Source organism: Vicugna pacos, chromosome 9 (genome assembly GCF_048564905.1).
Source record: "Vicugna pacos chromosome 9, VicPac4, whole genome shotgun sequence".
Taxonomy (NCBI): domain Eukaryota; kingdom Metazoa; phylum Chordata; class Mammalia; order Artiodactyla; family Camelidae; genus Vicugna; species Vicugna pacos.
In genome coordinates, this window is record NC_132995.1 from 50,434,273 (window position 1) to 50,457,110 (window position 22,838).

The window sequence follows — 22,838 nt, forward strand, 5'->3', positions numbered from 1 at the left end:
GACAAATACTGCCTTATCTTATGAGAAAATGGGCACAAAAATATATTCCATGGCTCAGTTTTCACTATCCACCAACAAGCAGGAAAGCCAAACTTAGATCTGCGTGGTACAGAAAATCCCAAGAGAAAACTCGAGCTCATGAAGTTACCTGATTTCTTCAGAGCAGAGAGCAGTAACAAATTACCAAGGAGACAGACCCCAGGAGGAAGTCATCTCACTCTGACACAATTACACGTGAAGAACAGTAGACTTTGTCTTCGTATCTACCGCAACTTTGAGAGTCGCTTCAGAGTACTTACAAAAAGTGTTATTCATTCATTCTTTTGCTTTAGTTCAGTTATTTAGCATTTACTGTGGGTCAGAAGAAGGGGTGAGGGGATGAATGGGAGAAGGAGGCAAAGCGGGGTCCTCATGTCCTGAGGATGGGGCAGGAAGCATGACAGACACTGCCAACACACTTCATACAGCACAGCTTTGGATATGCATTCTAGCCCCCAAAAGGCATAAAAATTAAACAAAGGTACCTCCACGTAGTAATTAGAAGTGAAAATCGATAAGGAGAAAATGGCTCATATTCTCCTCATTGATTTCCTGTGTACACTGAGTCAGACTTGACTGTTGGTTGGAAGTCAGTCTGGCTACTTCTCATTACTTTTTCAGCAGTTGGGTACTCCTGTCAGTGCCTTTCATGCTGGAGTCTTGCTCTGCTCTAATCACAGCTGTCAGCTATTGAATGAGCTTGACACCCTGATTCCAGAAACCAGGAGATTCACACTCCATGCATATGCAGTCAGTTCCTTCATTAATACTGACTGACACCAGAGATAATACGGTGCACTGCCACTGATTTCTATGAGCAAAACAAATGGCTGCACCATCAGGTAGGACTGTCCTTGATCAGAAGCACCCAGAGAGCCCAAGAATCAGTGTTTGTACAATCCAGTGAGGATTGCTGTAAATGCCTATACTTGTATTACTGAAAGCGATATAGGCAATCAGAGCAGAGCTAGATCTGCCCCCAACACACACCAGGCTCCTCCCCCACAATCTTGACTTCCCATTCCAAATCATCTTCCTCGGGATTTCCAAATGTGGAGCGACAAGAGACATAAGTTAGCTACCGTGACTTGGCTTTTTGAAAAGTGTAAGTTTCTTCGAGAAAAAAACGAAATGACAGTGATCACCTTCCCCCCCAAAAAAAAATTTTTTTTGAAGCATAACTAGAGTTCCTCAGAGTGCTTCTGTACATATTATCATAAAATGATAGAATCCAAGTTGAAATGGATCATCTAGTCCAAAACCATGAAGGTCAAAATTGTTGCAGAGCATCAGAGCACGCTGACAAGGACCTACCCAGATTCTGGCTGACATTCCTGGCAATAAGCACGCTTTGTTTGGTGTGAGACTGCTTATTGGAAATAGACGCACACGCTGAATCAGTACTACAGGGAGTCATTATAGCAAGGTCCCTGTGGAGATGCATTCCCACTTGTACTTAGTGCATGAAGTTTAGTGATCAAAGCTCTCTGCAAACCTCAGGACTTCGTTACTACCGCAGCCACAAAATTTTCCCTCTGTGCCTCACACATAGTCGGTCTCTTCCTCCCAGACAACAAATATATATCAGTGCTCTCCAAAAGATGAAGTGACCTCTGCCCATCCCTAAATGATCTTCAACTTCTGTTTTCCTCCATCATCAGTTCCTTAAGTACCCAGTGGACTCTTCTACCTCAACGTAAAGAACCTCCAGCACTACTACCAGCAATTTTTCAGCAATTCAGAAACGTGGGCAAATGATTTTCTAATAAATAAATAAAGATCTTAATGGGTTAAACAAAACTGCTCCTAAGTAGCAACTCTGAGCGAAGAGCAGCTTGGGGGTGCTACAACTACAGGAGAACACACCGTGGAAGACAGCGCTTAACCTGTTTGTGTGGAGGCGGTGTAAATGAATGAGTATATATGACTGCACTCACTATTCGATGCTGCGATAGATTTCTTCCTTAATTTACAAAAAAAAAAAAAAAAACTGTCTTTGGGGGTCGGGGGAACAACCCTGACAGCGCTGCATAAGGCAGCGCTTCAGGAAGTACACCAAGTGTCACAAGGCATTGGAATCCACCACCAAGTATCACCCCCGAGTCACACGGACCCACCCCGGTTTCTTTGCTCCAGAACACGTATCACACTTGGACAGTATTGCTTCGTTTGTCGCATTTCGTCTGTCTCCCCCGCTAGAATGTACCTCTGGCCCGGAGGGGAGCCCGGTATGTGGCAGATGGTCAATAAATGGTTCTTGAACGAGGAAGTGACTGTTACACGAATGCGTACCTCAGGCAATGAATGAATGAAAGGACGAACGAATGACCCGGAGCCCGGCCTAAGCCCCCCTGCAGTCCTCGGCCCCAGCGCCCCGCGGGCCGGCCAAGCCCCAGGTGAGCGCTCGGGGCCACGGGCCCCAGCCCCCGCCTACGGCGGCCCGGAGGCGTCAGGCCAGTTCGGGGCGGAAGAGCCTGCCGCGCGCACGCAGGCGCGGGCACCCACGCTTCCGGGAGGCCACTTCCTCCCCTGTCTCCTAGCAACGGCTGAAAGCGTTGTTGACATCCCGGGCAGCGGCAGCGCCGTCTGAGCCCAGAGTCTCGCCGCACGCGCGATGGTAAATCCTGGGTCTCCGTCCGCGACCCAATGGCGCCGATCTGCGGGGACCTTCGCTGACCAGCTCCCGGGGCCGACCCGGGCCCCGCCAGTCCCGGGGCCGCGGCGAAGGCAGGGGGCTCCAGAAACTTATTGGAGGGCGACACGGAGACCTAGAGGGAAAAGAGGGCGACCGTGGAGGGAGGGAAGAAGATGTCTAGGTCGGGGGAGCTATCCGGGGCATAGATATCTAGCGGGAGTAACTACCGGGGGTAGTACTTGGGGAGGGAGGATTTCGAGAAAGAGAAGGGATACCGAGGGGATGAAAGATCCTGAGGGGAATGAGAGATCTCCCCGACAACAAGGAAAGTTTGAGAAGGGGAGGGGCGGGAGGGAGAGGAGAAAAATCACCTTGAGAGAGAAGAAAGACATGGTGGGACATTGAGCGCAAGGCAGTGGAGAGAGGAGAGAAGGAAAGACTGAGAGAGAAGAAAGGAAAATAAAGAGAAAGGAGGAAGAAGGAGGGGGCGGGGGGATGGGGGAAGGAGAAGAAAAGGAAAATGGAGACTGAGGGAAGTACGAAAAAGAGCAAAGTGAAAGCAAAGACTTGGGAGATTTTTTGTTTTGTATTTTGGGTTTTTTGTTTGTTTTTAAGGAAGGGATGAAAAGACGATTGGCGATGGGAATTACGAGACTGCATTAGGAGGGCTCAGAAATCAGGAAAGGAGAAAACTGGGGAGAGGGAAAAGTTGGGAAGAGCAGAGAGAAGCTGGGAGAAAAGTAAAACAGAAAAAGATAAAGGCGGACACTGGTTATAAGGAGCTGTGGACGTTGTCTTATAGAGGCAAAACGTAGTTATTGATCCCCTGTACAGCTGTTACGCATTAGAGCAGTGTTTCCCCTAATGAGATGCAAACAGTTGCTACTTAAGATGGCTCAGAAGTACCAAAAAAACACAGTAAATCACATCAGAGAAAATTAATTCTCTTTCATTTTTTTCCAGCCTTTAGACTATACCAAGAGAAAATTTCTGGCATTAATACCACTATCATTTGGTAGTTTTGATTTTTCACCTTTCAGACCTCAGTCTCAGAGCTTCCACTGGGGTAGAACTTAGTAATATGCGCTCTATTTTGTTTTGTTTGTTTTTATGGTTATTTCTGCTTATGATAAATGATACCAGATTTGCATTTGTGGTAGTGATGTTATGTTTCCTTTTAAAATACATTTATTTAAGCTTTTAGCAGTGAGATAATTTGAAGAACTTGCTGGGTAAATATAAATAGTGTTCATAATGGCAAAAATTGTAATTCTATTACATGAATGCCTGAAATGTAGAAAACACCTGCCATAATGATGGAAAGAGGAAATAAGCACTCCCACTCACATTAGGGGCAAAAGAAATCTGTCTTTTGACTAAAATAACATAATGTTCACCTGTACAATGTTGGGAAGAAAAAATATATCTTAAACCCTCATCAAGAGACTGCAGAATACTGTTTGAATTCTGAACATCCAGTGATCACTGAGTTATGAAAAAATACGCAGGCTGATAAAAAATTATTCTTGACTTTAACTTTTGTAGAAGGAAAGAAACTGGTACAATATAGTCTATGCATAAGATTCAGAAAGCTGAGTTTAAAATCTGGTACTGGAATTCCAACGTAATCAATCATTCTTGGTTGAACGTTCAGCTTGCACTGAGACCCAGGCTGTAATTACCAAGAGAATCTGGAATCCTGGAATACACGGTTTTTACAAAATATCCTGAATTTAACCATCTGAACTCCCAATAAGGTAACATTTAGGACTGGGAATATGATTTCTCATTAAGTGATGCTTTTAGACAGAGGGAGGCAGTGATACAACTCTATAAATATTTTTTAAAATCTGTAATGTAGAAAAGGAATTTTTCGCGTGAATACAGAAAGCTCAAAGATCACCAGGAACAGGTTTCTGTCCAACGTAGAGGATACTTTTCCAGTAAACAGAGATAGATGAAAATGAAGTGAGCTCTTCTGAGGCAGTAAGCTTTCTGGTATTTGTCAAGGTTGGATGTTGGGGGTCTTAATATAGGCTTGTACATGAGACTTAACAGTTTCAAAGCTCTCTTCCAAAAACCTGAGATTACAGCATCCAATACCTTAGTTTAAGGAGGTAGGGGAATAGGAATCTTTCTAAAATCACTCTCTTTAGAAGTGGGGTCACCACAAAGATGGTTAACTGCCTTTCTGATCTCTTCCAGGCAGAGGTGGAGGAAACCCTAAAGAGGATCCAGAGCCATAAAGGGGTTATAGGAACGATGGTTGTAAACGCAGAAGGTAAATACATCACAGGCTGCCTTCTTGACACGCAGAAGCCAACCAAGAGCCTCTTTGTGGTGCCAAGCCTTGACATAGACATTTTAGCATTTTAAACCAAAAGTAGATCTTGTATATTTTAGCTATGGTGTTTACTTACCAAACATTATCTATCACATTCACGCTGTCAGCTAAGAGGCAGGGAAATAAATATGAGTAAGACATGTACAAAAATGTCTATACCTTCCTAAGAAATGCTACACATTGTCTAATTTTTAAAGCTCTGGTAATCTAACATTTCAGGAGTAGCAATAAAACTACCTTGAAGATAGGAAGAATACCATTGTTGGCAGTTTACTTTCAATTTAACATTATAAAGCGTAGTTTCCATCTTCATTTTAAGTGAAATTGTTCCTTTCCCAGAGTTAATAAAATCTTTGAGAAGTAAATGTTAATGTAATTGATAGTGTAGTCTTTGTGGTTAGAGTTTAAGAAGGGCCAATACATTTCCACCTGTGAAATCCATAGACTGGTACCAGAAACTTGCTCTGGATCCACAAAATCTATGAACAGTCCACAGAGCTTTATGCTCTGGCACACTGCCCCATGTTCAGCTACGGTGGTAACCTCATAAAGGCTTCTGCTGGTTTCGTTGCTAATTCAGGCATTTGGAAGGGCAAGAGGTGCCACAAATCCCAGAGCATTAGTAGAAATAAGAGCAGCTACTTCATATAATTCATGGTACAACCATGGAATTGGCACATTGCCAACTCAGTGCTTGGCAACAGACTCTCACAGCTAATCAGGATTATGGAGCGAATCCATCAATAAATATTTATTGAGCAGCTACCAACTGAAAGTCTGTTTAAACTCTGAACTTCAATCCCTTGTCATTAAAAATGGAAAATAACCTACTTTGCTTTGTGATAATTAAGTGAAGTAATAATTGTCAGGTGCCTGGCACAATACCCAACACTTAACTGTAATTAAATAGTTCTGAGAATGCAGGGACTTTTTATTTATACAGATAAAACATTTGATGTGTTTTGCAAAATGATAAAATGAAATTTAACATAATATCTACTGAGTATAATAAATTCACCCGGCTTGAGTGATCAGGAGGGAGAGGATTTAACATCAGCCTACAGGTTAAGTCAAGAGCCTAGTATGTGCCTAGTATTTCCAGGAAGCAGTCCAGCCCTAGTGCATGGTTCTGGTTGAACTGATTTTAGTTTCAGGCATTTGCATAAACTCTCCTGTGCTCCCTGAGATGGGTTATTTGCATGACTTTATAGAGGTGCTGTATCAGTTTCCTTCAGCTGCCATAACGAAGCACCACACTCTTAGTGGCTTAAGAAGATTAGAAAGTTATACTCTTGGTTCTGGAAGACTTGAAGTTGAAATCAAGGTGTCTGCAGGTCCAGGCTCTCTCCGAAAGCTCTACAGGAGGACCCCTCCTTGCCTGTCTTCCAGCTTCTGGTGATTTCCAGCAGTCCTCAGCACGCACTGGCTTGTGGATACGTCCGTCTCCGCCCCCATCATCCTGTAGTGTTCTCTCTGTTTTCTCTTCTTTCTCTTCTCTCTTATAATCATTGGATTAGGGCCCATATTGATCCACTGTGTCCTCATTTTAACTGATTACGTCTTCAGAGTCCCCATTTCCAAATAAGGTCATCTTCTGAGGTTTAGGGTGTACTTGAATTTTGGAGGGAACACTATTCAACCCAGTACAGGTGCATTCACCTGTGACACCCAGGACATCGTATCTAATATGTTACTTTGGAAGACTTAGTCTGAAGTACAGAATCTTGGCAATATGCATCAAATGTCTGAAAAATACCCATACCTTTTGGTCTGTAATTTCATTCCTAGGAATTTAAGGATTGACTAAGAAAAGAGGTGCAAAGGGCATCACTGAGGCATCATACGTAATAGCAATAAATAAATCTATCACAAGAGTAGAGAAATTTTTAAATTAATTATGTAATATTTACTTGATAAACCATTACTCTGTTTAGAGTGTTGAAGAATATTTAGAATCATGGGGAATACTCACAATATTAGATGGAAAAAAAGCAGGAAACGAAACGGTAGCCAGCATTTTCTAGTCCTAAGTAGAGCCAGGCACACACACACCCTGAAAATTAATATGAAAGGAAAGGCAGGGGTATTTTATGGTGATTAGCTCTGAGTGGTAGAATTAAAAATGATTTTTACTTTATTTTCCTGATGTTTCTGATTTAACACTTTTCTCATCCAAAGGCAACAAAATACTATGTTTAATACCCATTAACTTCTAATTAACCTCTACTAGGATGCGGTTGTGTTAGGATTCAGGTTACTTTTCTGAAAGCCAAATTAACCTTTTTCCCAAAAATATAAATGAGGGGCTTATTTTTATGGTCAGATTATTAACAACCAGAGTGTATGACCAGGATGTTTATTAACAGCATATGGCACAAGTTGTGTGACCAGAATGAAATGAAATACTCCATTTCAGCAGCCCACTCAGTTTGAGATGAAAGTGCCATTTATTACAGTGCAGCTTGGCAGCTCTCAGAAGTCCCGTGAAATTTAATACTGAGCTGATGTTTATGTGTTCTCGTTCTCTACTAGTGTTTTTAGTCTACTAATTCTAGGTGAAACATTTTAACAAATATTTAGGTTTTATTTGTGGTTACCTAGGCCTTCTACCACATCTATACATTTGGATCTCATCCTGTGCCATATTAGATAGAATCCTTTGGTTTCATGATTATTGAAACAGAAACTTCCTAATCATGACAATAACATGGACTTATCCGTTTAGCCCAATGCTGAGTGGTATAGGTTTTTGTTAGAGTAGATTCTTTGTTAACCCTGGTTTCCCATTTGTAAAACCATTCATTGTTTATATTATTGCAGCACTGATCACTGGATTCGATACTGTGACTGTGTATATTTATTTCCCAGACAGTCATATCTGTCATATATTCTTATGTATATAAGCCTGATTTCTGTAGGCTCTTCATTTTAAATATCCCTGATGTTTCTAACAATCCATCATTTGAATTTCATTAGATTTTATCAGCCATCCAGCCAATTCCTTTTATTTCTGAAATACAATCTATCAAGCAAAGTACAAATGTATAATTGAAGAGTACTAACTTATTGGGATCTTAATAAAGAGTCCTATTTTAAAGCAGTGCCATAGATGCAGCGATATCGAATTCATACTCTTTGTTCTAGAAGTTACATTTTAGGAATGTATCCTACACATATATACAAATGTGAAATGGCACACACGCAGACGTATTCTGTAGCCTTGTTTACAAAAGTCTAAGATTGGGAACAGCCTAAATGCCTGTCGGGAAGATATATTAGTTACGTGTATCACAAAGCATCCATTCAACAGTCACATTATGCAGTCATTAACATGGATGACCTAGCCTTATGTGTGCTGAATGGAACAACTTCCCAAGTGTATTAAATGAAAAGAATTAAGGTACAGAATAGAGAATGATACAGTTAAAGAATGCAAACACAAACATCTTTGAATAGACTTAAAATATCTCTGGAAAGATACCAAAGAAATTGGAAGCAATGGTTACCTCTCACCAAGGGGAAGTGGGAGAATTTTGTACCACGCACTCAAATTACTTCCTAATAAGTTATTTTTTAATTACCTCACACGGTACCAAGCAAGAACTCAATAAATATTTGTTGATTGATTTTTTTCAAGGGTCTCCAGTGGATATGAAAAACTCCAAGAGTTTCCACTGCATGCACTTATTATTCAGAAAGGCTAGCTCTTTTATTTATTGACTCCGATCACGAATAGACTAACTAAGTAGGCCTGAGCATCTGATTCATAATCTTGTCGTCTACATTTTAAATAATTTATTCGGGCTGTATTTCTTTTTTGACACTGAGCAACGCAGACTTTGTAGGTCGTCAGTTTTTAGGATGCAAGATCAAACTGTTTGGTCAAAACACACTCTTAAAAGGTTGAGTGCTTGCTACACTTCAGTTTCCTGCTTGTGTGTAAGATACACGCCTTGTGATGGTTCAAGTGTGAGACAGAGAACAGACTTATGGAGAAAATAATAATACAGAAATTAACACATTTTATATAAAACATTTATTGACCAGGTTTTCCTGTAAATATTGACCTGGTCTTGTTTAGCAAGACCTATTCTGGAGATAATGGTTTTCTTAAAAGAAAGGAAATTTCGTGTGTTTCAGAGTGTGGGTTCTCAAAGAGTTTCATGAAAAATGGGTGAAATCTCAAGTTGCAAGTGCTCCTTTTGTTTACCGTTTCTGGAGCTCATTCCCCGAGGGGAAAACCAAGTTAGACTTTTTTTATTGATTGGCCTGAATTCAGGTACCTGGGAACTTAACAGCGATCCCAAATTCACCTTCATATGTCCCCCTGAAGGCACATTTGCAAATCAAATCCCTGGAATTCCCAGGCTTACGTGTTAGTTCTCAAAATAATACGAGGGCCTGCTCTGATTAGATACAATATACATAAAATGCCTAGTACAGCACCTGTTCCATGATGGGCGCTGAGTGACCTGAATTGAGCTGGATAGATCTGAACTGAATTGAATTATACCTGCATCTTTGTCTGGCTAGATTTTCCCAGTTAATAGGTTCTGTTTTAAACTCATATAAGGAAACAACAGCACTCAAGTAGCCAAAATTTAATCATGCTTAAACCAAAAACTAGTGCAAACCAGGGAACGCCCTGCAAAACCGCAGAGTCTTTGTTGCTGTATTTTCTACCATAAAAATTAAGGTTTGAAGAATACTGTATGAGGAAGATCTGAAGAAACTTTGAGCACGCCTTCTGGTATACTCTCCAGCATGTGCAGCGATACCCCTTTCTATTTCTGACCTCAGGGAGAAGCCAGCACCGTGTCCGAGACCAGGCATTTCACAGCAGACTCACCACAGACAGAATGCTTAGGGGAATGCGCTTCATGTAGTAATATGTTAGCTTAGTGCTGAAATAGTCAATTAACAACTTCTAAAAGATTTGTGCACAAAAATGTCCATCACACCATTAGCAACAAAAGCAAAAACACTCTTCCTAACAATCCGATGATAGGGGTTGATTATATCCATAAAATAGTGCAGTCTACAGCTATTATAAATAATGTTGTTGGCAATGTCAACAAGGACAACTTGTATGCTGTCATTTAAATGAAGAAAACAGCCATAGTCAAATCTGTAATTATAGTTTGATCCAACTATATTTTAAAATCCACGTAGAGACAAAAAGATTGGAAGGAAATAAAATTGTTACCAGTGAGTAATCTGAGCCATCACTGTTTCTTCCTCTTCATAATCATCAGTATCTTCCAATATTTCTACAGTGTGCATGTAACTTTTACAATCAGGAAAAAAAAAAAAAACCTTAACCCCACATTAAATCTCATCCCAGGCATTCCCATCCGAACCACCTTGGACAACTCGACGACCGTTCAATATGCAGGTCTTCTTCATCAGCTGACAATGAAAGCCAGGAGCACCGTCCGTGACATTGATCCTCAGAACGACCTCACTTTTCTTAGGATCCGGTCAAAGAAACATGAAATCATGGTAGCTCCAGGTAATCTGGCATTTCATTTCACATTTAAAGCATCTTTGTACTTTGCTGGATAAAAGCTTTGTCTCAAAGAACGAGGAGTGTAGATTTTAACATGCAATATGCCGCATAATGTTCTTCAACTACAAAATGAAGGAGTTTGAAAATTCCAACTGGAAAATTTTGTGAAGCCTTAGTGAAGAAGTTGAATTTTGCCCACTTGAATTTGTTATTTGTAATCAAAAAATTTAGGAGGTGTGGTTCTCATGTTATGTGAATTTAGCACACACATTCCTGAGAGTGGAAAAAATGTCTCCTGCCCAGGGGATAAATAGAGGGTGGATCAAAGGTCTGTAGAATCTTAAACTTCCTAGGGTAGAGTGCATTCAGCTGGTACTAAAAGTCCGCAGCCACAGAAATACTTCTTTCCTTGAAAGAGGAACAGTCACAGTGTTAGTAGATGTCAGTGTGTAACAGGACTCATGTTCCTAAATCTAGTCTAGAACAAGATTCTCTATACTACATCTGTAAAATCGGAATTACCCACCAACTAAATAAAGCTTTTTCTACACCTGTGCTGTCACTCAGGCAGCACATCAGAATCACCTGGAGAACTTCACACACACACACAAAAAAATTACTGATACCTGGGACTGCACCCCAGGCCCATGAAGACAGAATCTCTGGGCCTAGGCCCCAGGAAATGGTATTTTTTAAAAGCTTGATGGGTGATCTTGGTGTGCAACCACAGTGGAAATCACTGGTCTACACAAGATCCAAGTGAGGTTTTGAAGAGAAAAGCAGGTCAGCTGAAGTATTCACTTATTACATTTAATTTTTTAGGGTGGATTAATTTTGTCCATATCTCTCCACAGATAAGGAGTATCTTCTGATTGTCATTCAGAATCCATGTGAATAGACCTACGTCAGCCAAGTCTGCCCTGTGACACTAGGGTGAAAACACTTTACTCCTTAGTGATTACTAAGATTATACCCCAACCTAAATGATCTTTTAGACATTCCTTTCTATTTTTACATTTAAACCATTCTACATGTCTCATTTAGTTCCTTTTGAATGTATTGTAAATTTGTGATTTAACTATATAATAAATAAATTCTGGTGCGTATGTCTCTCTCTCTTTTTTTTTATAATACACAAAACCAAAGGATTCTAGTGAGAAGATGGCCTTCCTTGCAACAGTTCTTTTAGTCTAGAAGTAACTGCCACCAAGAATCGGCACAGAAGTGTAATTTTGTCCATTTCGTTAACATGCCAAGGAGATTCAGTGGAGCCCTGTGGGAGCCCCAAGGGAAGTAGGAAAATCAAAGAACAAATGTAGCAGATTTCTAAGACCCGTACAGAATAGATGTTCATATTTTGCCATATTTGCCTTATATCCTCTTTTTTTAATTAAGCTTTTTATTTTGAGATAACTGAGGATTCACATGAAATTGTAAGAAATAACATCGAGATCCTGTGTGCCCTCTGCCCAGTTTCCCCCAAGGCAGCATCTTCCCAAACTACAGCACAGTATCACAACCAGGAAAGGGACACTGATTCAATCCAGATACAGAGCATTTCCATCACCACCAGGGTTCCCCGTGGTGCCCTTTTGTAGCAAACTCCCCCAACTCTGGCACCCAATAGTCTGCCCTCCATTTCTATATTTCTGTCATGTCGAGAAGTTTGTGACATAAATGGAATCATACAATATGCAGCCTTTGGGGACTGTCTTTTTTCCCTCAGCATAATTTTGTTGAGATTCATCCAAAAAATAAGAAAACGTTACCGATACAGCTGCAGCCCCTCTCCTTTGTGCCTCGGGCCTCTCCTTCCCAGAGGGTTCTTGTCAGGATGCACAGATCACCCTGTAATCGGGAAGAACAAATCTGACTTCATATGAGCTCTGTTCCTTTGGCTCTAACCCTGTGCCTTTTCCTGGGCTTAGTCATGCTGGCTCTGCACCTTTTGTAAAAGAATGTTGCCTACAGCCTGAAATATGCAGAGAGAGCCCATTCTCAAGGCTCTGACCTTTAAGGGTATATAACACTTTTCCAATCATACAGAGATAAAAAAAAAAAGTTGCAGAGCAGAGAATAACATTTGTGTTGTGGGAGGTTTACAGGAACATCATGACCTGACCTACGTGGACAGCTGCAAGAACAAAGAATTCCGACACCAAGAAGTTTGCAACAACCAAACACATCCCCTCCCCTTTTTAATATAAAAGGAGCCTGAATTCTGACTTGGGGAAGAGATCTCCAGGACATTAGTCCCCCGTTTTCTCCGTCTGCTGGCTTTCTGAATAAAGTCGTTATCCTTGCTTGCTCCATCACCTGATTTCCCAATTTACTGACCTGTCGTGCAGCGAGCAGAACAAGTTTGGACTCAGTAACAACCCCACACGGAGGTCCACAGGCACTTCCACCTGAGTGGAACTCCTCCACAAGCCAAGAGTGAGGAACGGTGCAGGACAGGTTTAATCCCACCACACCCAGGGCACCAGCCTGCCTCCTGTGAGGCCACCACGGCCAGCCCAGGCAGACAATGGTTTGGGCAGAAAGGCAGGCCTGGGGCAAATCCCTCGGGTGAAGGGGTTTACTCTCCAAGTGGTGATGGGAAAGGAGACAGGTCAAGGCTGAGCAAGACCACAGAGGCTGAGGCCAAACAGCCAAGCCTATCCATGCAACAGACATCTGAGCCCCGCTGCGGATCGCAGAGCTGCCGGAAGGTGGGACCCTCAGGCGTACACTCCGGAAATCCTCCCCAGGTCCTTGCAGTGCTGCTCCAGGCTGAGACTCACGGCTGTTACTCAACTGTGGGTCTTACTGGGATGGTGACAAACATAAACACAAGTTCTGGGAGCAGCCCTGAGCTTCCCCAAGTCATCACGCCAGCTGAGCCCTAGATTTACAGGGAAGATGCAGACTCTGTCTCTAGAGAGAACAGAGCAAATGAGGAAATAAGCTTAAATTACAGCAGAAATGAGTTCTTCCAACGAGTAGGATGAATAAAGATGAAAAAGATAGATTGCAGGAATAGAGAACCTATACTCTGACATATATTCGACTTCAAGCACGCTTTTTATTTTAAAAAACTTGAAAGCTGCAGAAGAGTAGAGAATGAACACCAGCATAAGCTTCACTCACATTCACCAACTCTTAATATTTTACATTTGCTTCATCTCTCTCTCTCTCTCTCTCTCTCTCTCTCTCTCTCTCTCTATATATATATATATATATATATATATATATATATATATATATTATATATATAAAACCATAACCCCAATTTCATACTGAAGAAATTTATTATTGATACAAAAATACAGTCATATTCAAATTTTCCCAGTGGTGCCAATAATGTCCTTCATAGCTGGATTTTTTAAAATTCAGGATTCTATCAAGGGTCACACGTTGCATTTGGCTGTCCTGTCTCTAGCTTGTTAGCTGTTTTGAGAACTCCTTTCTCTACTCTCCACCTCGAGGTGGTGCTGAATGGGTATGAATTGATTCTCCCTAGAGTCCCTAGGGCCATCTGTGCCCCATCCCGCTTGAGTCCCTCCTGATTGGACCCAGATGCAGCCTGTAAGTATAGACGAAATTCAGCCCAAGAGAAGGTCTTGGTCACAAGTGAGCACTTCCCCTTCCTTCTGCATCATGACTCAGAGACCAGATATACCATCATGGACCCAACCTCACCCAAACTCAGCCCAGTGAAGTCTAGGCACCATAATACCCCTCACCCAGGGACGGCTTCTACATTTGCTGATGGTTTCCAGCATACACGATGTCTTGTTAGAATCCAAGGAGCAAGGAAATGTGCTACTGAGGGAGAGAATCACTGATACCATCTACCTGACTCCTTGGTGAGGAGTTCACCTGAACCAGGCATCCAATTAACGTCTTTCAGGAATCAAGTATGTGAGTCTGTACTGAACTGGTCATGCCGTTGGAATTGGTGCTTGTGATCTTATCAGAGGGCTCACACTTGTGAGACCCCATCCATACCCTCCAAAAAATTGTTTGCAGGAGGTAGAGATTAGCTCATTGCTATAAAATGTACCAGAGGTAACATCTGATTCCAATACCTAAATCTGTCATCTCCCCCTAGTTCCCCAGCCCACCCAGAGCTCATCAGCAGATGCATAGCTGAGTGGTAAAGCCACTTCCTTCCTCCTGGCCCAGCCAGAAATTTCAAGCCCCATTTGAGATGTAGCAGTGGGAAAGCTCTGGCAGGTGCAGAGGACACTGTTCTAAGTGCCAGGGCTCTGTGTGAGCTCTTCTGTGAAAGAAGACCCTTCCATCCCACTGGGCAGGGAACTCTGCTGTGGTCCTGCCTGTGCTTTTGCATCCAGAGGAAATCGTAACCCTTTGCTGGAGACAGACTGTGGTACAGAACTTGCCAAAGCCAATTACAATGGAAGAGGATATGATCTTGGGGAATCTGTACCACCCCTCTCTGCCTTTCACGGCATTCCCCTCGGATTCAGAACAGCACCGTAAATTAGCTCTTATTTTAAAAAATTAAAAGATGCCTGGATCTATAGACTAAAGATTCACACCCATACAAAACCATTGATAAAGTTTTCAATTCCTATGAGAAGTACAAGCCTGGACTCACTAGTGCCTCCCCATAATCCAACTTGCTATAAATTTTACCTGAACAACAGGACAGCTATTTGCAGAATCTCTGGAGGAATGTATCCCAACCATAAATATTAATGAGAACGAACCTGGCAAGACCAGCTTAATAAAATAGCTAAGATGCATTTACACATCATTAGCATTATGAGCTCCCAAATCTTCATCACTGAAATAGCAGGACCATCTCAGAGGAGGATGGGTGGCACGCTGGCCAAAGCTCCAGTAGGTGCCTGCCTCTCAAAGTCCCTTTTACTAGCAACATTCTGTCTTTTGAGCTAGATCACCTCTTCAAAAGCAAACATCGCCATAGACTAAGACTTGGATTTATCCCCCTTTTGGGTCTTTAATAAATTACAATTATCCCCAACATATCTTTGACTTGAGGTAAATATCCATACTCCTCTGAATTTAGGAAATACATAATATATGCCATTGAATAGGAAACTATAATGTGTTTAGGTGAATTTACCATAGATATTCAATCAACCAATATTTTGTCTTATATCCCCTGTACTTGAAGATAAAAGTAGATGACGTCTGGGGCCGTAACAGAGCTTTCAGAGTCAGGGTAATATCTCCAATCAGGAGCCTTACAAAAGATATATTGGTAATTCAAATCCTGGGAACCACAGGGCTAGAGTACACTCCCTTAATATGAAATCATCTCTAATAATGGAAACTCAGGCATCCCCGGGGGAAGTCTGGAATATTTTTAGGATCTGAATATCTAAGGTTAGTAACACTTTTCTGTGTATTTCTTAGGCAAGTTTTGACACAGAGGGTTGGGTTGGCCATGTGCTCAGCCATTCCTTGAACAGAGAGGAAAGAAGTCTGAACCTTTTTGCTTCCTCCTGGTCCTTACCCTCTCTCCTGTCACCATATGTGACCTCAGGACTCCCTGGCTTGATGTCCTCCACCTTGACCATTCTTGCTCAATCATGCAGAAGCGATTTTTAAATTCTCTTTCTTTGGTCAACTTTACAACATGAAATGCAAATACAGTGCAGCTAAAAGATCATGAGATGTAAAGTCTGACTCATTTATTAGCAGCGTCCCCAGCTGCTCTGAGCCTCAGTTGACCCAGCTTACAAATATGAATAATGCCCACCCAAAGTGGCCTCGCCTTCTGAACTATATAGTACAGCACAAATGCCAATTATTATTATTAATAGTAGCAACAGCAGCAAAATAAACCAAGTTTACCAGAATACAAGTCATTTAACACACCTCACTGTGGCCTCTTCTAATCTTTAACCCTACAAGTAAATGGATTTAAAGAGTTTTATTCCTGCCGGGTACACATTTTTGTCTAATTCCTTTATTTATCATTTAATAAGCATTTTCATGTTCCTATCTAGGGTTTATACTGATTTTTCATAATATCTGTATGCAACTCCATCAAGCTTGTTGGTGGGGACCTGCCCAGATGAGGTCAATGAGAGATGCTTCCTTGGTATTTAGATTTAGAAGAGAGTCAGACAGAAAATTCCCAAGTGGGTGGACTGTGGTACAGAAACACAGGTGTTGGGGTTGCCACATTTTCCACAGTGGGGTAGCACAGAGAACCAGTTCTCGGAAGGAAGGAACGCAGCAGACGTGCAGACGAGCATTGTAACCAGAGCAAGAACACAGTGCTCACGCCATGGGTTCCCTGCAGTCTTTGAGGTCCTCAGCGACATTTCTGCCCTTGGGTATATGAGACCCCCTCTAAAGCCTAGTAAGTGTTCCTCTTTTGTGTACACTACCAGAGTGGGTTTTATCTGTTGCCTGAAACCAAAAAGTCCTTAACTAACACTTTAGGACTATATCTGGGTCACTGGCGGCTGCTTAAATCAGACACAGGGCCTGCAGGAAGTGTGCATTAATCAGAGGCCCTGAACAGATGGGTTGTGGTCTCCCACCCCCTTGCTTCAAAACATGCCCCATGGCTTTAGCTAGACAGGGGCATCGGTCACTGCTGGATGTTTTCGGAGGCAGAGCTCCAGAGGGGGAGAGTGCGACTGAGACGTCCCTCTCACTGGGGAGCAGAGGCTCTAGTTCACTTCCACCCGGAGAGTGGCCTCTGCCTCTGTCATTGGCTGGAAAGAGAATCAGCCACCTGGACTCTGGGCAGATGCGTTAACACAGCATCACTTCAGGTGGCCTGGGGCATCTGAAGTGGCAGAGAGTCATTTGAGAGACAAAAAGAGGAAAGAAGTGCAGCACAGACTTCCCTGACGACCTACTGTCCCCTTGTCCCCTGAAGGCAGTGTGGGCCAAAGGAAGCAAGCTGCTGATAGCTGATCAGGTCTGTCTTTGATTCTCAACCCTACCATCAATAGGAACAATAATAATAATAAAATTATTATTTATGTTATTTATTTTAGAAGAAGAAGAGAAAGAAAAAGAGGAAGAGGAGGTGAAAAGAACAGCAGCTGCAGGTGACTTTGTTGATTACTTTCCAACGGGCTCATCGGATTTTCATGACAGCCACAATCTACAGAAAGAGTACCATGTCTTAGAGGAGTTTCACAGCTCGCCCAAGGTCAGTCAAGCCTGTAAGTGTCAGAGGAGGCACCAAAACCCCAACACTTGACTCAGGCACACACTCTTAACCACTCCCTTACGTTGATGACTCACCAGATACGTGATAAGGAAACTAACATCTCTGGTCCTTACCTGTAAAACACAGACCGTAACTCCTACGTGGTAGGTTGTTGGGAGACAAGAAGTAATTATATTAAGCCCATGACACTTAGGAGATGTTCAACAAAGGGCAGGTACGATTCTGATCATCACCATCATCAGTACCACCTAGAGAACCAGTAAGTGCTGGGAGATGGCCATCATAGTGGTTATGTTATCATTGTAAATATGACCAGTGTCACAATGTTGACATTGACAACATTCCAAGGAGTTCCTCAGGTAGAGCAGTTACTCCTAATCCTTTCACCAAACCCCTCACATCCCCAGCAATCAGCCATCTATCTGGGTCGCCAGGATATTGGACCACCATTCCATTCATGGAATGTCATCATACCAGGAGCCACTCGCAGGACTGATCTCCCCATCAAGAAAGCATCTGCTGTTTTTCACCATTGAGTATTATGCTGGCTGTAGGTTTGTCATAAATAGCTTTTATCATGTTGAGATACGTTCCCTCTATACCCACTTTGGTGAGGGTTTTTTATCATAAATGAGTGCTGAATTTTATCAAATGCTTTTTCTGCATTTATTAAAATGATCATGTGGTTTTTGTCCTTTCTCTTCTTGATGTGGTGTATTACATTGATAGATTTGTGTATGTTAAACCATTCTTGTGTTCATGGGATGAACCCAACTTAATCATGGTGTATGATCTTTTTTATGTGCTGTTGGATTCTGTTTGCTAATATTTTGTTGAGGATTTTTGCATCTATGTTCATCAGTGATATTGGTCTGTAATTTTCTTTTTTGTAGTGTCTTTGTCTGGTTTTGGTATCAGGGTGATGGTGGAAACCTGAAAACCACTAAAATCTGGGACAAGACAAGGTTGCCCATTCTCACCACTCCTATTCAACATGGTTTTGGAAGTCCTAGTCACAGAAATCAGGCAAAAAAAGAAATAAAAGGGACCCAAATTGGAAAAGAAGAGGTAAAATTGTCACTATATGCAGATGACATTATACTATATATATAAAACCCTAAAAGTTCCACACAAAAACTACTAGAACTAGTAAAAAAAAAAACTCAGCAAGGTAGCAAGATACAAGATTAATGTACAAAAATCAGTTGCATTTCTTTACACTAATGATGAATCAACAGGAGAAGAAAGTAAAGAAACAATCCCCTTTAAAACAGCACCCAAAGTAATAAAATACCTAGGAGTAAATCTAACCAAGGAGGTGAAAGACTCATACACGGAAAACTATAAAACACTGATTAAGGAAATTAAAGAAGACTTTAAAAAATGGAAAGATATCCCAAGCTCCTGCATTGGAAGAATCAATATTGTTAAAATGGTCATACTGCCCAAGGCAATCTACAGATGTAATGCAATGCCTATCAAATTACCCAGGACATATTTCACAGAACTAGAACAAATCATAATAAAACTTATATGGAATGACAAAAGACCCAGAATTGCCAAAGCATTACTGAAGAAAAATAAAGAGGCTGGAGGAATAACCCTCCCAGACTTCAGACAATACTACAGAGCTACAGTAATCAAGACAGCATGGTATTGGTATAAAAAAAGACATACGGATCAATGGAATAGAACAGAGAGCCCAGAAATAAATCCACAAACTTTTGGTCAATTAATCTTTGACAAAGGAGGCAAGAACATACAATGAAATAAAGACAGTCTCTTCAGCAAATGATGTCGGGAAAACTAGACAGCAGCATATAAATCAATGAAGTTAGAATACTCCCTCACACCATACACAAAAATAAACTTAAAATGGATTAAAGACTTAAGACAAGACACAATAAAGCTCCAAGAAGAAAACATTGGCAAAACATTATCTCACATACATCTCAGCAATGTTCTCCTAGGGCAGTCTATCCAAGCAATAGAAATAAAAGCAAAAATAAACAAATGGTACCCAATTAAACTTACAAGCTTTTGCACAGCAAAGGAAACCATAAGCAAAACAAAACAACAACCTATGGAATGGGAGAAAACATTTGCAAAAGATGAAACTGACAAGGGCTTGATCTCCAGAATATATCAACAGCTCATACTACTGAATAAGAAAAAAACAAACAACCCAATCCAAAAATGGGCAAAAGACCTAAACAAGCAATTCTCCAAGGAAGACATACAAATGACCAATAGGCATATGAAAAAAATGCTCAATATTACTCGTTATCAGGGAAGTGCAAATCAAAACTATAATGAGGTATCACCTCACACCAGTCAGAATGACCATCATTCAAAAGTCCACAAATGATAAATGCTGGAGAGGGTGTGAAGAAAAGGGAACCCTCCTACATTGTTGGTGGGAATGCAGTTTGGTGCAGCCATTGTGGAAAACAGTACGGAGATTCCTCAAAAGACTAAAAACAGACTTACCATATGACCCAGGAATCCTGCTCCTGGGCATATATCCAGAAGGAACCCTAATTCAAAAAGACACTTGCCCCCCAATGTTCATAGCAGCACTATTTACAATTGCCAAGACATGGAAACAGCCTAAATGTGCATCAACAGATGACTGGATAAAGAAGATGTGGTATATTTATACAATGGAATACTACTCAGCCATAAAAATGACAACATAATGCCATTTGCAGCAACATGGATGTCCCTGGAGAACGTTATTCTAAGTGAAGTAAGCCAGAAAGAGAAAGAAAAATACCATATGAGATCACTCATATGTGGAATCTAAAAAAAAGAAAATGACAGCAAGTGAACTTAAATATAAAACAGAAACAGACACACAGACATAGAATATAAACTTGTGGTTGCCAGGGGGGTGAGGGTGTGAAAGGATAGACTGGGAGTTCGAGATTTACAGATACTGACAGGTATATATAGAATACACACACAAGTTTATACTGTATAGCACAGGGAAATATTTCAAGATCTTGTAGTAGCTCATGGTGAAAATACATGTATGTATATTAATGTATGACTGAAAAATTGTGCTGTGCACCAGAAATTGACACAACATTGTAAACTGACTATGACTCAATAAAAAAAAAGTAAAAAACAAAAAAGAAAGCATCTACTGTTCTGTGCGTTCAAGTCATGTTTGATTCCTCCCCTTGTGTCTACACAGAAAACTAGTTTGCACCATGCTGTTCTCCCTCCCATTCCATCCACACTTGTAACCTGTTTCAACCATTCCTTCCTTCCCCCTCCCCACCTGCCTACACATATAACCAGCTTTTCTATTTAGTCTGGATTTATGGATTAATTCAATCCATCAGACTGATTTTCTGGTCTGTAGTAACTGGCTGCATTGACTCAACAAACTAATGAAGAAAAGTTGTGCATTTGGCAGTCTGTTAGGTTTGAGGACGCAAACTCTGCTTTATTCTCACTCCCGTGTCTGGCAGAAAATTTGGCACAAGGTGGGTGCTCAAAGTCTGGAGGCGGGGGAAATAGTCAACATTTCTGTCCCTACCCAGGACCTATTTTAGAAACATTGTTCCCTGGATCATGCGACTGGTGGCAAAGGGGTCCACCAAATTAATGAGCACCTTTGAAGTCGATGTAATTAGCTGCACCCTCCAAGAATACTCAAGACAGAATTTTGACCAATTAGAAGCTTTACACCTCCTCAATGCAGATTGCAGAATGAATTTAGGCAGATCATTGACTCTCGTGGGCCTCCTTCTGCATCTGCTCCTGCACAACTTTCTGCTTCCGGAATGGCCCCAAGGAAATACCTGGGGCCTCCCCATCAATGCCAGGAGTACAGAAGGCCCAGCTTCTCAGAATAGGTTCCAGCACTCACAGCTGCACCCTTTGTGGAGCGTGGACGGGAGGCCTGTGTCGGCAAGTCCCAGACCTCTGGGGAATGGGCTGGCGCCAGCATCATCAGATTACAATGCCCCAAATGGTGCTGTCAGCAAGGTCCTTTATCCAGCGTGAACTTTAAGTTGTTCACAGGCTCTGAACCTTTCGGTTGGGTATTTGATCATATCTCGGGGAAGCAGGGGGAAAGTGACTGTCTCGTGTCTCCAGGAGAACACACACACACACACACACACACACACACACACACATACCACTGTCATTATCAGAAGGATGGGAAAGATGATATTATCTGAACATGTTTACCTGCTCTTGCCAAACCCAACAGTTTGGGAGAGGCAAGAAGAGAGGAATAACCATTTACTAAATTTCAAATTAATAAAAATACTGCCTTCATCTGAGAATGTAAAGGGAAAGAAGGTATGCTTCTCTATCAGGGAACCAGTGACCGGGGGGCCCCATTCTACAAGCGTTTAACCAATAATTATGCCAACAACACTCTGCCCAGGAGCAGACATGGGTGACATCCCTCCCCTGTCTCTTAAAAGCTCTTGGTGTAGAATGGAGATGGGTGTGCAAAGAATACCTTTTCAACTCAGTGAGACAAGAGCAACCAACGAAGCACGTGCGAGAGCCAGTGCAAACACACTGCAGATAAAGGGCCGACAGGGGCTGGGTGCTTAAGGAAAGCAGCGTCCAGGCAAACACACCTGAGCTGGATGTTAACGGCAGAACAGCAGTTAACAAAGTTAGGAAGAGGGAAAGAGCGATCTGGGCAGCGGGCCGTGCAAAGCGAAACGTATTCCAGACCAGCGCTTTTCAAACCTCGCTTTAGGAAGAGCGACCTCCGTTCACACACAGGGGTAAGCAAAGCTGCTTGCTCTCCACGAAGCATCTGTCCCCTCCTGCTGTTTGCCCCTGTGCTTACACACATCTACCCTTCAGGGGCCCCAGACCCGGGAATCAGCATCTGCCTGTAGGAATATTCCCAGGGATTCTTGTTCTCACCCGAGTCTGAGAAGTGCTCCTTGGGACGAGAAAAATCTATGTTTCCCCAACAAGTGCCCCGGGAGAGGGACTGTGACTAGGAGTTTAGGAACACGGCCCCTCTACCCTTTTTCTCTTCTTGAAATCTTCTTTCTTTGCCAAGCCCTGGCCACCTAAAGTCACAGTTAATAATAACAGCAGAGAGATGTAAAAGGATGTTGTAGGGAAATCAGCGTATGCCTCAATCCTGACT

General features: G+C 41.9%; 1 protein-coding gene and 1 long non-coding RNA gene across 3 annotated transcripts in view; one reads left to right on the forward strand and one right to left on the reverse strand.

Annotated features, from left to right (window-relative positions):
- Positions 1 to 2,518: 2,518 nt before the first annotated feature.
- DYNLRB2 (dynein light chain roadblock-type 2) lies at positions 2,519 to 11,633 on the forward strand. The gene is made up of 4 exons (XM_006207511.4): positions 2,519 to 2,656; positions 4,880 to 4,955; positions 10,363 to 10,530; positions 11,382 to 11,633. The coding sequence occupies exons 1-4, from the start codon at positions 2,654 to 2,656 to the stop codon at positions 11,423 to 11,425; spliced, it is 291 nt and encodes a 96-aa protein (XP_006207573.1). The 5' UTR covers positions 2,519 to 2,653; the 3' UTR covers positions 11,426 to 11,633.
- Positions 9,605 to 22,838, reverse strand: part of LOC140698196 (uncharacterized) — a 30,185-nt gene continuing 16,951 nt past the window's right edge. For both annotated transcript variants that reach the window (XR_012075813.1, XR_012075814.1), the window contains exons 2-3: positions 12,297 to 12,375; positions 9,605 to 10,935 (exon numbers count right to left, since the gene is read on the reverse strand). This is a non-coding gene — a long non-coding RNA (uncharacterized lncRNA). The remainder of the gene's footprint in view (positions 10,936 to 12,296; positions 12,376 to 22,838) is intronic.